The sequence below is a fragment of the Malurus melanocephalus genome, unplaced genomic scaffold (assembly GCF_030028575.1).
Source record: "Malurus melanocephalus ecotype Western Australia unplaced genomic scaffold, MMel_1.1 scaffold_181, whole genome shotgun sequence".
Taxonomy (NCBI): Eukaryota; Metazoa; Chordata; class Aves; order Passeriformes; family Maluridae; genus Malurus; species Malurus melanocephalus.
This window is the reverse complement of record NW_026623413.1, coordinates 631,252-647,118: the sequence shown is the minus strand read 5'-3', so window position 1 is coordinate 647,118 and position 15,867 is coordinate 631,252. Positions and strand designations below refer to the sequence as shown.

The 15,867-nt window shown below is 40.2% G+C and overlaps 1 protein-coding gene across 6 annotated transcripts in view; it reads right to left on the bottom strand.

Annotated features, from left to right (window-relative positions):
* Nucleotides 1–15,867, bottom strand: part of DENND1A (DENN domain containing 1A) — a 149,248-nt gene that overhangs the window by 101,445 nt on the left and 31,936 nt on the right. For all 6 annotated transcript variants that reach the window (XM_057372924.1, XM_057372920.1, XM_057372921.1 and 3 more), the window contains exons 4-5: nucleotides 5,486–5,535; nucleotides 2,584–2,703 (exon numbers count right to left, since the gene is read on the bottom strand). In XM_057372924.1, the coding sequence (XP_057228907.1) occupies nucleotides 2,584–2,703; nucleotides 5,486–5,535 (170 nt within the window). The remainder of the gene's footprint in view (nucleotides 1–2,583; nucleotides 2,704–5,485; nucleotides 5,536–15,867) is intronic.

Here is a 15,867-nt window from a genome sequence, read left to right as displayed (position 1 = left end):
CCCGCGCGCCCTCTGCTGGCGCCGCCGCCGCAGCGCAGCCGCTCGGGGTCACCCGGCCCGGCCCCGCAGCTTCACCGCGAGCGACAAAACCGGGGCAGGGCAAAGGAACCCGAACAAGAGAGGCACGGTCGATGTTCAAGAGAGTGGTTTTACATTAAAGACAACCACAGGACACCCGGAAAAGCGCGTTTTAAAGTTATCAGAGAGTTCATCAATCTGTGTGAGCTACTACAGCAGGAAAAAATCTATGGTAACTACCTCAAAAGAGGATTTCTAAGCAGTATTGGGTAAAATAGTCAAAGCAGTTGCTGCCAAATGGAAYTGCCTTTCCCTGGCCACAGGATAACCCCACTGCTACTGAACTCCAAGAGGCGCCTCACTRTGCTCTGAACTCACACTCAAGTCCAGACCCTGACTCCTGGCCCTCGAGTACTGTGTCAGCTTCCAACTTCACTTCCAGAATGCTGCAGCAATTTTTTTAAGCACTCTCTGAGTGAAAAGAATTTCCTTTTTCTGCTGTTCCTGTTCAATCTAAACATGTGATGATTTTCCACTTCCAAACCATTCTACCATGGCCTGTCCCATAAAATCCCTGATAAACCTGTGAATATCATCATTAGTAATAAACACCATCACTTCTTATACTATTGCTCAGCATAGCAAGGAATACTAGAAGCTTGCTGCCATCCACTCTGTAATTTAAAAACAATTAAACAAACATTCTTTTCATCCCCTTGTGCTTTTACTCATCATTCTCACATTCTTCAGCATGCTTTTCCCCATCCATTTACAATGCACCATTCCTTTAAGACATAAAGGACACTGAGAAGATTCACATCAATACTGGGAGCTGCAGTCCTGGGAATAGAGGAAGTGATTTCATGTAATGCTGATTTACACTCTCTATTATCCTCTAAAACTTGCATAAACTTGCATTAATGATGAACTTTCTTTTTTCACCAGTGCACAGGAGAAAGAGGCAACAGAAAGGAAGCAAAGAGTCCCAATTCATCCACAGTGGTCCGTTTTTTTTTGGTTATGAGTTGAAGCAGAAGGCATTTAACTACAACAGAACTCCTCCATTTCTTCTTGGCACTCACTCAACATAAGGGAGCTGACAGCAAAGAACTCTTATCCAGGAGGGATCAAGAAGGGACCCAGACTATTCTTCATTCCAATTTTCTTTTTAAAACTGTGTTTCTCCTTTAATTTAACATTAATCAGGGAAAGTTACCTTCCATAAGCAGACTCTGCCCACATGAGACTCGGGGAATGAGCACCCGACCATCCAGGGGGGAGTTCTGTGGGAAAAGCTGGGAAACACCTTCCTGCCTGCAGGATCCAGCCCATGCTGCTGGACTGCCAGAGCTAATAATAGCTGAGTGTCTGCTAGGAAAAGACAGAATGAGAGAAGAYACCCAGCAAACACCTGTCACTCTGCCTCCCACTCAATTAATTAGGAGTCTTGCTAGATCTCTCTCACAACAATTTCTCCAAATATGAAGCTCCATTCCATGGCATTGCTGTGTGCAGCCCCTGCAAGGAGAGGTCACTCTGTACTTTGCAATGGTTCCCCTGGAACGCTTGAGAGGGGGCACATTGAATCAGACACAGCAGGATCCCACTCTCAGGAGCCCCACATGGCACTCAGGGGACAAAGATAAATTCCTCTGTCCTCACCCAGGTTGTGTCCCATGCAAAGCCAGCCAGGGATGGCCCTGACACCATYTCCAGCTGCTCACAGGGCAAAGTGTCCTCATTTGGGAGGCTTCAGCCCCAGCTGTCCACAGGTGACTCTGGGCTGGCTTCACCTGGGCCACTGCCCCTAAATTTCCAATTCCTCAACAACACAAAGAAAGCAGGAAGCAGAAGACAGGCAATTCTTAAATTTGTTTAAGACGGGAAAGATGCCACGTGAAAATCTTTGATCCATGCATGTTCCTAATGGAACTAAAATACTGGTAAGACACCAAAACTGATTTTACTGGCCTCATTTCTCACAGCAAATAGAAAATTCTGGACTGCATTCCAACGTGGCTGTGGGAGGTTATCAAAAACTACTCTGATAGAACTCTTGGCCCGTTTTCTGTGAAATGCATAGCTCCAGCTTCCACTGACAGTCTTTATTATGCCAAACTTCACAAAAMCCTCAACAGGACAGAGAAAAGCTCACACATCCAAACTTTGGGGCTGTGGAGAGCATCAGTGACATTCTCTCAGTTACCAACAGATGCTTTGTTAATAAAACTTGCATATACAAATGTCCACAAAATGTCTTAACAAGATCAGTTGTGACAGCTAAAGATAACAGCTGCCACCACGCTRTGTCATATCAAATTACTGCAAAGAGACTTTTTCCACGTTGTTAACTCCAGAACGTTGACTACAAACAAATACAGTTATCTACAGAGGAACTCCAAGTGCAAGGGATTTTGCACCACTTGTGCAGAAGAGCAGTGACTTTGAGGACCAGATAGGGGAATAATTCTGAACAGCTGGAAGTGATAAGTGCAGTGTAAGTGCAGTGTAAGTGCACAGTCAAACACTGCTCCTTCCCAGGCAGAAGGCAAAGCACAGACCTACCTTAAGATACAGAAGCAGCTCTTGGCCCCCGAAGACAAGCGACAGAATCCAAACCTCTGCTTGCTGTCAATGTCTGTGAGCACAAAYGTGAAGTTCTGCCCAACTTGGTTAATGGCATGGCTGCAAACACAAAGAGCAAGGCAGGAAAATGAATGCTGAGCTAATTCTGTGTCAAGTATCACATCCAAGTCATTGAACCTATAACATTTCCTCTTTCAGCAGAGCTTTTTTGAGAAATCAGCTAAAAAGTATGCACCCTCTAGAACCTTAAACATGCTTGATGAGGGAGGAGTGAGGGTTTTGTGGYGTTTCTTTCCCATTTTTTAACTGTGGGAGGATACTAAAAATGAGTTTAAATGAAAATAGTTCAGACTATCAACCAGCAACCAAACCCATTTTGTGTTCATATAACACAAAATATTTCTAATTATAAGACTTATTTCAGGTCATGTTCTAGGGGRTTTTTAGGTTTTCTGAGAACTGAGRAATCTGATCTGCATTGACATGTGCAGCTTTACAAGACCCTCCTACCAACAGCAAGAAATACCTGTTAAATTCAAGGCCATTTAGGTAACAGTCAAAGGCCTTAAAATGCTCTCTTCTATGAGGTCACATGCAAAAAACAATTTCTGTGGGAGATCACACAYTCAGTGCCTGGAGGAAAATTAGGAAAAACAGACTTGCAGAAATAAAAGCCAGATCCAGATGGGAAAGATGYTACTGTCCAGCTTAGAAAGAAGAATCCTTTAGTGGATTTCAAACAGGAAAGGAAAAACATACAGTGATGAAGATGAACAAAAAGATATTTAAAGCATTCCAGTAGTCTGAGAATTAGCCAGTGTAAGTACTATCATCCTCCTGAAGTCTAAATGTCAGCAGAGCAACCACTTCCATAAACCACACTGAGCTGCTGGGGATACCCAAAAATCCCTCACTGGTGGTGTGTTTTATCTGTAAAGCTTGGATGTAATGTTACTATGGTGATTTTAGTATGGTGYTTTAAAAGGGGATTATATGCTTAATTTTAACAAGGTTGAGAGCAGAATGTGTGTGAGAAATAGCATTCGAGCTGACAATTAAAATTACGGAGCAGGGGAAAAAAACATGTTTCATTAGCAGCAGGGAGAAGCTTATTCATTAAACAATGTGACAAGCTGGTGAGTTCCTCCAGAGCAAACCTACAGACTCCTGCATTTATGTGACCTGGAGAAAACAAACCTTGCTGACAGGTCTTGCTCAAGTTTTGGTGCCAGMTCTTCACAGGAAGGATAAACTTCCCAACACAAAAAGCGTCCTAAGATTTTAATATCAATCCTTTGAAAACAGAGCTGGGAATCCAAACGTTTTCTGAAGGTCTATTCAGAGCCTCACAGGATGGAAGCAGCAYAAATCTCATCTCTAATGGGGCAGAYAGAAKTTGGATAGAGAGAATGGGAGAGAGGAAGAGTGATTTCCATAAAATGCCCCCCAGCACCTACCCCTGAGTGACCCAATCGTGCAGGGAGCTGGTGCAGGAGCCTCTGGATGATCCCACCAGCACAGCACAGCAAAGCCTGGCCCATCACTACAGGAATGGCCAACCTGGGCTTTTGACCACTGAGCACAGTATAAACAGAGTCATGATGAAAAGAATGGAGTGTCTGCATCACTGAGTGCCACAACCTGCAGTGCCAACCATGTATTTTTACATCCAGAGCAGAAGGAGCACAAAAATCTCCTGCAGCTGCCACAGCCTCCACCTGGGCTGGGCTCTGTCTCTGCAGAAGTCCATTCTCCATTTGAAATTATTAAGTATGTTATGGGTGACAAAGTCTCCTTTATGTTCAAACTGGTTGGCTTGCAGTCTTTCAGTGACAGTCTGTGATATTCAGACAAACAAGTGGATCCAGAAATGGGAATCACTTTTCATTATGTTCTCATTTGCACCCCATATGGGTTTTCAGTGTTCTCTCTTTCAAAATGTTATATTGCTGAGGAAAACCAAAAACAACAAAACAAACAAAACCCCTAGGTACAATAAATCTACACACAGTAAGCATAAATATTTCTAGTAGAAAACATATACATGAGAAAAATACATGAGTATTTCCCTGTTTCCACCCCTTAGGAAATGAAAAAGATGAGCAACAAAAAAAGTGATTCCAAATTCTAAAACGAGAAAAAGACTTGCAGCAGTTTAAGGACAGCAAAGGTCAGTTCCCTCAACCCAAACCATTGAGTGTCTCAGCTGATAAAGACAATTCATTCTGAACAAATAATGAAGCTCAGAGAYGAGAGGAGCACGGGTGCATCTTTTCAAAATTTCAGTTCTTTTCATGAAACCATCAAAAATAACTCATGGTAAAAGCAAAAAMYTAARAAAAACTAAAAAAGTTCTACAGTTTTCTAAATTACAGAAATTAAATATTCTTAGATCTTCTCATATTCACTTTACAACTTCCCCCCTCCCCAAAATCTGAGGTCCCATTAAGCAGCTGCCAGGTAAAGCACCAACATTCCAGCAACATCAAGAGGCCTTTAAATATAAAGCATTTAATTGATTGTTCCACCCAAATTTTGGCAATTAAGAAATAAAATGCACAAGCAGACAAAGCTTTGCTATTAATATGCATATTTGACAATTCCTACCCAAGCATTTTCCATCCAAGCATTGTGCAGAAGYAAAACAAAACAGCCTCATAGTGCTGCTGCTGAACAACTCCAACTTTTAAAACTTCTTTTTTTTTTTTGATGGTGCCCATAAAAACTCCAGGAAAAAGTGATTCTAAGACTGTAATTTGCACTCKGGTGCTTTAAGTCCCAGTCACACAGACAGAACACTATGAATGGTATGGCTTTTATTTTCTACAGGGGTTTTATTGACAAGCTTATTTTCTTGTAAAGTTTGAAAAGCTAACAATACCTGTCCACATAGAAGGGGAAACAAAACTTGGTCAGAGTCTGTAGAACTTCCTGCAGAGAGAGGGAAAAAAAAAAAAAGAGATAATTTATACATCTATGGGGACCAATAAATCTAATATTAACCACATCACACAATTTCACAACTTTGCCCTGAAGAAATAAGAGACAGATGAAGAAATATGGGCTTTATCAATTACATGGAAGGAGTACCAGGCAGTCAATCATGTGAAATAATAAACATGATCAAACTTCATTAAAAATGAAAAATTAATCAAGATTCACACATGGGCAGGCAGCAGGAGCCATCCAGCAATTCTCCACAGAGGAGGAGGAGGTTGGGTTGTTGAGTGTTAACACCTCTCTGGGGACAATCCCTACCCTGAGCATATGGATCGGAGTGAATAACACCAAACCACATGGGCCTGGCCTGGCAGGACCACTTCTGCTGGCACAGCTTTTGACTGTTACCTAGGAACAGAGGTCTGGGGGATTAGAGAATACTTCCTAACATCAGCAAGATAAATAACAAAAGATGCAGCCAATGGGTCTCATAGCAGGAATGTTTAATGCTGCCTAGTGCTATTAGAAAGGAAATCTGAGTGATTAAAATCATGCGTATTAAAATTAATATGGATTGTTTAACCCACAAACCATTTTCTAAAAGTTGCAAAAAAAAAAATCTTTAAGCATGAGAGCAAAGAAAAGGATGAATATGGAAAATGAAAACAYGATCAGCAGATAAATTAATCATTTTCAACTTTGTAACATTAAACGAATACAGTCACTAAAGAGGTAAAACCAGAAACATTAGTCCCAAAATAGTTCTGTTCACAGACAAAAGTCAACCATYAGATCTTCCAAATTTGAATTCTGTAACCCAGAACCCACCATAAAGGTCTCTCAGTTTGCACAGCTTTCCTACAGCCAATTCATTGCTCATTCTCCTTCACACTTCAATATTTCAGGTCCTGAAGTGTAAATTCTATTTCTGCTTTCAGAACCCTGAACAAACAACAAACCCTCCAACAAATTCAACACTTTCCTGACCAAYAGCAATAAATTATCATCAATAACTAAATAGATGCTTCTCGCTTCATTTATTTCTAACCCAAATGCCATCRTTCCCAAATAAACTCCATCAATCTAATAACCTCTTCAGTGAAGCACMAAACATATTGACTCCCTTGCAGGAACATGTTCCTCCTGCATAATTCAAACKAGCACAGCCCATCCTTAGCCATGGTTTCAGGCTCAACTGCTCACACTCCTCTTTGGAGCTTTCCTGACAACTAAAATGTGGCAAGTTCTGAGGATTTCAGGCAAAAACAGATACGGAAACTTTGACTTCTTGACAGTTTATTGATAGATTATTTAACAACCTCCTGTTTTTAAAGAACAAGAAAGGATCTATTGAAGAATGCCATGTCAAGCAAAGACGTCTCCTCCTTTGAATTGCAGCAGGAAACTTGGAAAGGAGCTATGCAGATTGCAGAGTAAACTCTGCAGAAATCTCTATTTTGATACAAAATAATGCCTTGATAGTAAAGGGCTCATTAATATGATCGGGTTCCCCCTGGTGCAGAATCTCACTGACTTTCACAAGCTGAACTCCAATTGCTCAGGCACAAAAAACGCATCTGGACAAATTTTAACTCTTACACAGTTGTCCTTTGCCACAACTGAAACCTTACAGTGCAAAATGTTAAAAAACAAACAAAAACAAAAACCCAATAGGACTCTACAATTATGAAATTATAATTGCAGGAGAGCAAAGTGCCTACATCTYTATTGGCCATATCAATCCACACTGTCCTCAAAATAACGACTGCTTATCTATTTTTTTTAGAAACAAAACCATATAGATAYACAAAATTCTGAAATAAAACTGTGTTAGAAGATAAGCTATCAGTCACCTCAAAATGGCAGAATATATTCTTCCCATTATYTTGATGATTTGAATAATTCCTGTAACTGCAAGTAAAACCATTGMCATAATAAAACATTCAGCATCTCATCAGCATTGTGTCACGGTACAAGTGCATCACTCAGAACTTACTCTGCACTTGGTCCTTGATATTTACAGCTTCCTAAGCACAGCAAATGRAATSTTCACYTAAACAMRGCAAYAGATTGGCTCTGTACTGCTCCACAYTGCCTTYTCTTTTAAAGAAAGATTTTACACTGATGTTATTATCTGGCTTTTGTAACAGCACTGGACATAATTTGCCATTCATTATACACCACTTCGTATCTGGCTCAATTCACAACCCAAAAAATTGTGATTAGGACAGGCTAAGTGCAGACTTATTTTTCAATGGTAACTGCTAAAAGAATATAAATATCATATATAGAATTAGTTTTGAATTAGCAAAACTGCTGATCTTTTGCATGTAAGAAAAACAATTACCGGAGAATGATTCCATTTTTGCTAAAGTTGCAAGCTCATTACTCTAAATAGAATGCTGGGGTTTTTTTAATTCTTTAAATACTCCTCAGTTTGAAAGATAAGCAATACCTGTATCATTCCTATACGATGTCCTACCTGATGTCTTTAAGTGGGTTATTACTTATGACCTAGAAAAATTTTCATTTCTTTATATTTCAGACAAAAAATGTAACAAAACAAAACCTAGAATTGCCCTATGCCAATACCTTACAATCTTTTTTTTTTTTTTACCCAACATGAAGCACAGAGAAAGTATCAATAGTCTGTTTTCTTGTTTTATTTCCTTATGCCTATTTTCTTAAAGAAAAAGCTAAATAAATGCCTCTAAAGCAAAAGAACCCCCCCACAATCCAGGACAGGCAGCTGATCAATGTAAAATACCCGCGAGCTGCAGCCGGGCTCYCCAGGGGATCACACGCCAGTTTTCTGGATCAATCCCCAAGTTTATATTTTCACAAATCTTTTTCCATGCAGTTTGATTTTTAACATTTTAATGAGCAAAAGTGCATCTCGAGCAGGCAGTGAGCAGAGCTAAAGTGCAGGGCATGAACCGTGTCCCGGGGGATGCGGCGCAGCCGTGGCACCGAGGGCTGGAGGACAGGCACCACCTGGCTCCCTGTCCCAAGGTTCCAACTCTTTTCATAATCAAAACACTGCTGACATTAGAAACCCCACTTGGGTTTGCTAAAATCCTTCCCAATCAATAAAGCTGGTACATAACTTATCGGAGACAACACAGAGCTCATTGATTAAGTTTGGTTTCAGTAGCAAGTTTTCCAAATAAATGAGGCAGGAACAGGGCGCTCGGCCCCTTTGTGTCACAGGCACCTCTGCAAGGCTTTGCTACACACACAGTGCACACCGGGCTCGGCTCCCAAACCATCCCTATCGCAATGAAATTGTAAAGAAAGCTCAACAATGCCGAAMAAAATGTGCACATTCACTTGTGAATTTAATATGCAAGCTGTAGCTGTAGTCTTTTTATTTTTAAACCCTTCACCGTATGCTCCCACTTCCAAATCAACAGAACAACTTGAGATTCTCTTAAATACAGTGGGTTGTTTCACTTCTTCTGCACAAATGAACATCACTAACAAATATCCCACGTGCAGATGCAATTAAATAAAACTGAACTGATAAAATGATGTGCAAATGGCTGGGCTAGAGAAGGGGCTGCTGCAAAGAAACTGCTCTGAGAAACGAGACAGCAGAGATGCAAAGGGGAACAAGAAATGTGGGGAGAAGTTGGACTGAAAACAAATTAAAATACAGGGAGATCTATGAAATATGATAAATGATTGAAATATGATGAATGATCAAGGCATGATACTTAAACATGAATGTGAGTCAGAGCAGGGAAACAACACGCCACACAAACCAACAGGTTGGGAACCTGTCTTGGGAAACCCGGGGAAAATCTGGATGAAATTGGTAGCCCAAAAATATCAGGATATAATTTGCTWAATAGAATTATTTTAAATTGCCTGAATTTAGTTTTATTTCTAACTGATAAAATTTTCTAGTACAACTTTATAGCACGAGATTATCCATGTGCTCTAGAAATCCATCAGCTCTTTCGGAGCAATTCTAAAGCTTGAATTATGGGAGGGTTTTTCTASCAAAGCCACCTCTCCCTGTCTGAGGGTCAGCAGGGGAACAGAGYCACACAAAAGAACATTTCATTGAAGGTTCTCAGGAAAATGCTGTTTAAAAACAAACAAACAAACAAAAACTCAACACACATATCCACAATCCTGGAAACAGGAAAAGCAGGAGATAAATAACATTTCCTAAGCATATTGAGGCCTGCTAGCATTTAAATATTTTAAACGTACAAAATATGTGCACAGATGGGCAACTTTTCTCCTTGCATTACTAAAAACATATTTCAAGATAAAGCTCAAAATCCCTGAATTTTTTAAACCTAATTGTGACTCTGTTTCTTAGAATTCACACCCCAAGGCCAAAGCTTTCCTGCCACCAGTCCTTCAAATCTGATTTGGACATTACACGGGAGGAGGCTCCAAGCCTCCCTGAGGTCTCACTCCTTTTACAACACACGCAAAAACAGGAGATAATGGGCCTATGCTGAATTCCAGGCTCTGCTCAGCTTCTCCTGGGACACAGGCCTAGCAGATGTGATAAAAACTGTGTCAGAGAAGTAGCTCTAGTTTTTGCCTTAATGACAACTTCAACCTCTCAACTCATAGAACAAAAGAACGGGAACGACTATTACTTTTCTCCAGTAGAAAAAAAATCTGAAAGTAAAGCTGAACTAAATATTTAAGCAGCTTTTCAAAGAGATCTCCTCAACAAATGTCTTTAAAAGCCCTTCAGTAAAAGCAGAGATTTAGTTTTATTCCAAGAGAAATAGATTTTAGCTAACATGCTAAAAAAAAATCCACAGCTACGGTTGTACTGTTGAATAACTGTTCCAGTCTTAAATCACAAAGAATTGAAAAATTATACTAACAGGCATAAAAAAAATCAGGTCCAATTACGTGTATAAACAGTGATCAATTGGTAAATGTAAGAAGCCAATATCAGAGAGCTGGAACACTGATTCAATTAAATGTATTTTAAACCTTTAGTGACTAAAAATGAGGTGTATTTTCACTTGCAGATTTAGCAGAAATTAGGTGAGGACTATTAGCTGCAAAAAGATAATCACATCCTGCTCAGCYCCTAAGTCACTTGCACAGGTACACTGCACCAAAACCAAGGCTTTAAATCTATCCTTGGGTTAGCATTTGTTAAATATTATAATTCTGGCTTAAGATGAGTGGCCCTTTCAGCCGTCGTCTCCATCGCTCTATTCAGCTCCAAGCACATACCCACTTAATCAGCAATCATTGTTCTCTGAGGCAGGACTTTGTTGTCAAGACAAGCACTGAAACCTTTAAAATATTTCAGAACTGGCATAAGAAAAAAGTGATCTTTGTCAAACAAGGACAAATTTATGCAAATCTTTTATAAACATTCACAAACATTTATTTAGCTTTTGAAATGTTGGCCTCATTTGAGAGCATGAAAATGAGGGGGAAGTAGGAAGATGCAAAGGACAGCTTAGAGGCTGGCACACTACATAAATATTCAGAAGGAAGATTATAGGATTCATGTTAGGCTGTCTTAGGTTTCTCCAAAGTCCACATAGAATACCRAAGAACAAAACTAACGAGAAGTAGAGCAGATGTTAGACAATGCACCAGCCCTCTTTTCCACACTCACTTGGCTATACTTCGATGCTTTCATTTTTTCTTTCAATATGGTCAGGTCATTCAAGGATTCTCCTATAGACTCTGTATTGTGGCTACAGCGCTATAAGCTGGACCTCTGTCAGCTTTCCAAAAGTTCCCGATGAAAAGGCATTATGCAAATTGTACCTCTCTTACTCTCTTTTCAGGAAAAAAAGCCTCCAGTATGCAGTCATTGGAGTATTGGAAGTCCCAGCCTTCATTTCTGTATGGTTGTGTTTGCCTTAGGGCCATGCTGCTTGTTTTGACAGTGGATCCCCCCAGATAGTTGGGATTAGTCGAGCTTGTTTAGATAAACTTGAAATCAAGGCCTTCTCTAGGTAGACAGCTAGATGTAGCTACTGAGTTTCCAGCTGCCTTCTGCTTTCATCCCAAAACAACTGCAGATTCACAGCAGAGATCACAGCCACAGGCTATGTCACATACATAAGTACAAAATTAAAGGCTGCTAAAAGAAGCCTTTGTAAGTCTTAGTGCTAAAATAAGGAATCTGTACTGCAYAGTTTAAACAAATTATTGAAGAAGCACCAATAAAGGTCTGCAGCAGAGAGTTAACAAGACGTGCACGAAAGAAATGCCCTGTTTACATAACTGGGCAGGATCAGYCTTTGCTAATCACCACTGGCCCAGCCAGTGCAGCCTCCCAAAATAGAGGCAAGGAAATACTCGAAAGCAGTGGCTGYTGCAATACCTAAAATGAGCTCTGTTCATCAAATACAAACTTTATGATCACAGGAGACTATTATGACAGCACTATTCCAATTAGATTTTCAGTCATATGCACAACCAGATTTGATCTTTGCTATAATCAGATAATGCAAACCACAGGAATTCATTCACACAAATATACTGTGTTAAAAGGGAAGTGCCAGAGCTCCAAACTGAAATGAGAACCTAAAATCAAATCCTGCCCATGTGACTATGTTACACCTCTATAAATCTGAACTGAAGTTCAGCCCCAACAGAAAATTCATTTCTCATGAGGTAGGAAAACAAATCCAGTTTTGACKTTTTAAAGATTGTAATCTCTTCTAGCTGGGTGCAAATTTTTATATACACTTCTGCCAGCGTACAACAGATAGGAAACTAAATTAAAGGAAAAGTTAATCCCTAGGATATTACAAATAAACAACCAGCAAGGAAAAAAAAAAAGGAAAAAAGAGAAACAAACAAACAACTTGGTTCAACAAATAGTAAATATCATTAAAAATCAACTCCTGTCTCTTGCTCAAGAGAAAGGATGTGCAGAAACTTGCAATGTTGGAACACTTTAAAGCCAACAGCAGAATTCTGTGGTTAAGAGGACAAGGTAAAGATTTGTCACCAACCTCTGCCTCTGTGCACAGGAGGTCTCTGGAACCACTTTTCTGCCATTTCCATATTAGAGAAATTCTACCATCACTCTCTGCAAAATTAAGTCCTTTTACTGCAAAGATCTAGAGACTAACATCAGACTTCCATTTCTTCCTGCACCAAAGACRACCCTGAATTCCCTTTGTCATTCCATACCATAAATCCTCCATCAGTGACAGCCTTTGCAGGAATGAACTCAGACTAAGAATCCAAACCAGCGACTGAGCCAACCCCTAATTCCCGATAAGTATTGAAAAAACCAGTTCCACCAGTGCCAGTGGACTTAGGAGAAACCAGAGCACCACTKCAAGAGCTGTTACATAAAAATGAAATGGGACTGCTGGGGACTCCAAACACCAGAAGTTGGGACGATCCCTGGATTCACCTTCTCACAGGAGTCCAGCTGCTGTGCCAAAGATGCTCCTCACTGGAGAGGAACGTGTTCCAAGCAGCCACTGATGGAGTTATTGAACACCTTCCTCACCCAGGTAATACCTGGCTTTAGCAGTGAGGAAATGTAACRGAACTAAACAACTATCCCAAAGGGGGCAACAGCTGACCAACTTTGAAACTTCCCAAGACTCTGTTTCCCACACTTGTATTCCCACCACACCTGTTTGAGAATTCCCTAAAGAACCAAGATAAAAGTTATGAGTATGATGAGGACACTCCTGCCCACAGGGCAAGAAGATCTTTTCAAACATTGTATTTTGCAGAGATGAGATGGAGTCAGTGATCACCTCAGACAACTGAGGGTTATAAGAGGATACAGCTTCTCAAATTTATCAGTATTTCCACAACTTTCAGATTTCCAGATACAAGAATATGCTAGAGAGAATAGTGGACAAAAATCTGAGAGTTTTAAAAGCATTCACTTGCCCTGGAAAGTGTTTTTCACTTGGAAGAAAGGAGAGCTGATACGACCAAAGAYGACTTAACTTAGAATCTTACGTTTTCCATGTGCAAAGCAAAGAACTTTGGACTTCCCTGGCACAAGATAACTTCCAAAACTATTTTGCTGCTGACTGGCTCAAGAAACCCAAGCAGAATAATACTGCTGGAGCATCTCCCATTTTGAAGAAACCCAGCTTTACTCGCAGTGAATATTTCATACCTTTATCAATAAATTTAAACATAAGTGATAATGATTACTCACTCTAGGCCTGATCCCACAACCTCTACTCACACGAGCAGTCCCAAAGGATTTTAATATGACCACCTCAATGAATAAGGGTTGGCAGGACAGGTTTTAAATTATTCATATATTCACAGATTTTTAAGACCAGAAGGGACCATTATGATCATCTAGTCTGACCTCTTGTATAACAGAGGCCATATGACTGTAGCCAGTAATATTTGCACTCAGCRAATCATCTGTGGTAAAATCAAATTTGTGTTTAGCAAACTTCCAATATCAATTCAAATTTTACATGAAAGASAACTGAAATTGTTTAGAAAGTGGCTTGGACACACTTCCTCCCAGTTGAACCCAATTATTCCTCTATTYCTATTCAGAATTCTTCTGACTTCTAGACATTGGCTTTTGACGTGGTTTTCACAGACAGACTCCAGAGTCCAACACCACCTCAGGTACTCTCAGGCCAAAATCAACCTCCTGAGCTCCTTCAAAACATTAATTGCCAGTTAATTACTATTACCTTTCTGCACTTTTACCACTCCTGCCCTGCACCATGACTTCTGAGACATAGATATCATAAGTGAAAAAACATTCAGTTAATGCTATCACTGATGCACAAACAGGAAAACCAGTATTTACACTTCAGCTCTTCCTCAGACAGGATCACACACAGCAGCTACTTCAACCAACAGCTTAAAGACAAAGAAAAACACCCCAGTTTTACCACGGCACAAAGGACCTGCAAAGCACCTGGAATACAGATCCACACCCCACTACAGACAGAGACATTGCACCTGAAGAGGTTCTGCATTTATTATTCCAATTAAATTACGTCAGAGAGGCACATAAAAGGCACAAACAGAAATACATAACAAACACTGACCTCTCAGCTATTTGGGCTAAAGAAAAGGCAATGAAAATACAACTTTTACCAGATGACAAAGATGCTTAAGACAGAGGAATAAATGAGGCTTTTTCTTCACTTTCCTATATTAATGGAAATACATCTGGTCTAGTAACCCACTCTAAATTCAGGAAGCACTCCATTCTACAGACAAAGCCTATGTTTGGTCGTGCCCACCACCTCTGTCCTCATGGCTATGGCATGTGCAGAAAACTCCAGTGAAAAGCTGCTGTCCCAGGGGCATCTGAGGGACCCAGGGAGTTCCACAGGGACCTTCCCAGGCCCCTGCCTCCCCCAAAGGTGCCCTTCTTGTGCTGCTTTACCCCACCTGGCTGACAGTGCTCACTGTACAATGCCATGGTCACATCTGCCCTGCTTTACTCATCCTGCTTTATTTGGATTTCACTTCAAAAGCCTCCTATTCAAATGTAAGGTGAGAGCTCTGTACAGACAGAGTATCAAATGCTTTGTAAATTCTCTATTTACACTGCCTTGACTTAATACAAAGTGGCTTTCAAAACACCAGAGCCACTTTCTAGATTCTCTAAATGACTTATTGCTCAGCCTTTCCCACTCAACTTCTTCATCTGCTCCTAAAAGGACAGCAATTATTTCAAATTACTCTTAAAGCAGGTTTTATGATACTGTGTACATAACCGGTAAGGTAAAAAGTTGATTCTCAGAATATTATGTGCAATTCAGAAATATCCAATTGGATTATAATCATCMCTGTTCAGGCAAGTGAGTCCCCTCAGTGCACACAGACTTTCCAAGACGGGGGGTTTATGCTCCATTAGTGGCCAGCACTGTGGAACTACTCTCCAATCACACAACTCTCAATGACACAAAGCAAGAGCTTTTTATTTTTCCCTGTGTGCAATGTTTGCACAATGCTCATAGACTYTGTACAAGAAAGACCATTAGTTTCTATATAAAGACTGCCATAAAAGTTTTATAGTTTATCTATAAATGTATGAAGATTGTTGGTTTCGTTATAAACTCTGTTTCAATGCCAGTGGAAAGAAAAATTACCAGCAGAATAGAAGTAGCAATCTGCATAAGTACCAGCTTGCAAGCACGCATACCTCAGTCATTCCTGGAGTAATTAACTGAACATACAATAGTTCATCAAATTACAGACAAGCCATCATAGCACTGAGAGCAGCTCACAAACGGCAACCATCACCACAGCAGCTTTTCTTTCCTTTCCAGAACTATAAAGATTAAACCAGTCAGGAAGCAAATGATGCACTACTCAAAAGAAAAAAAAAAWTAAATATACTGCATT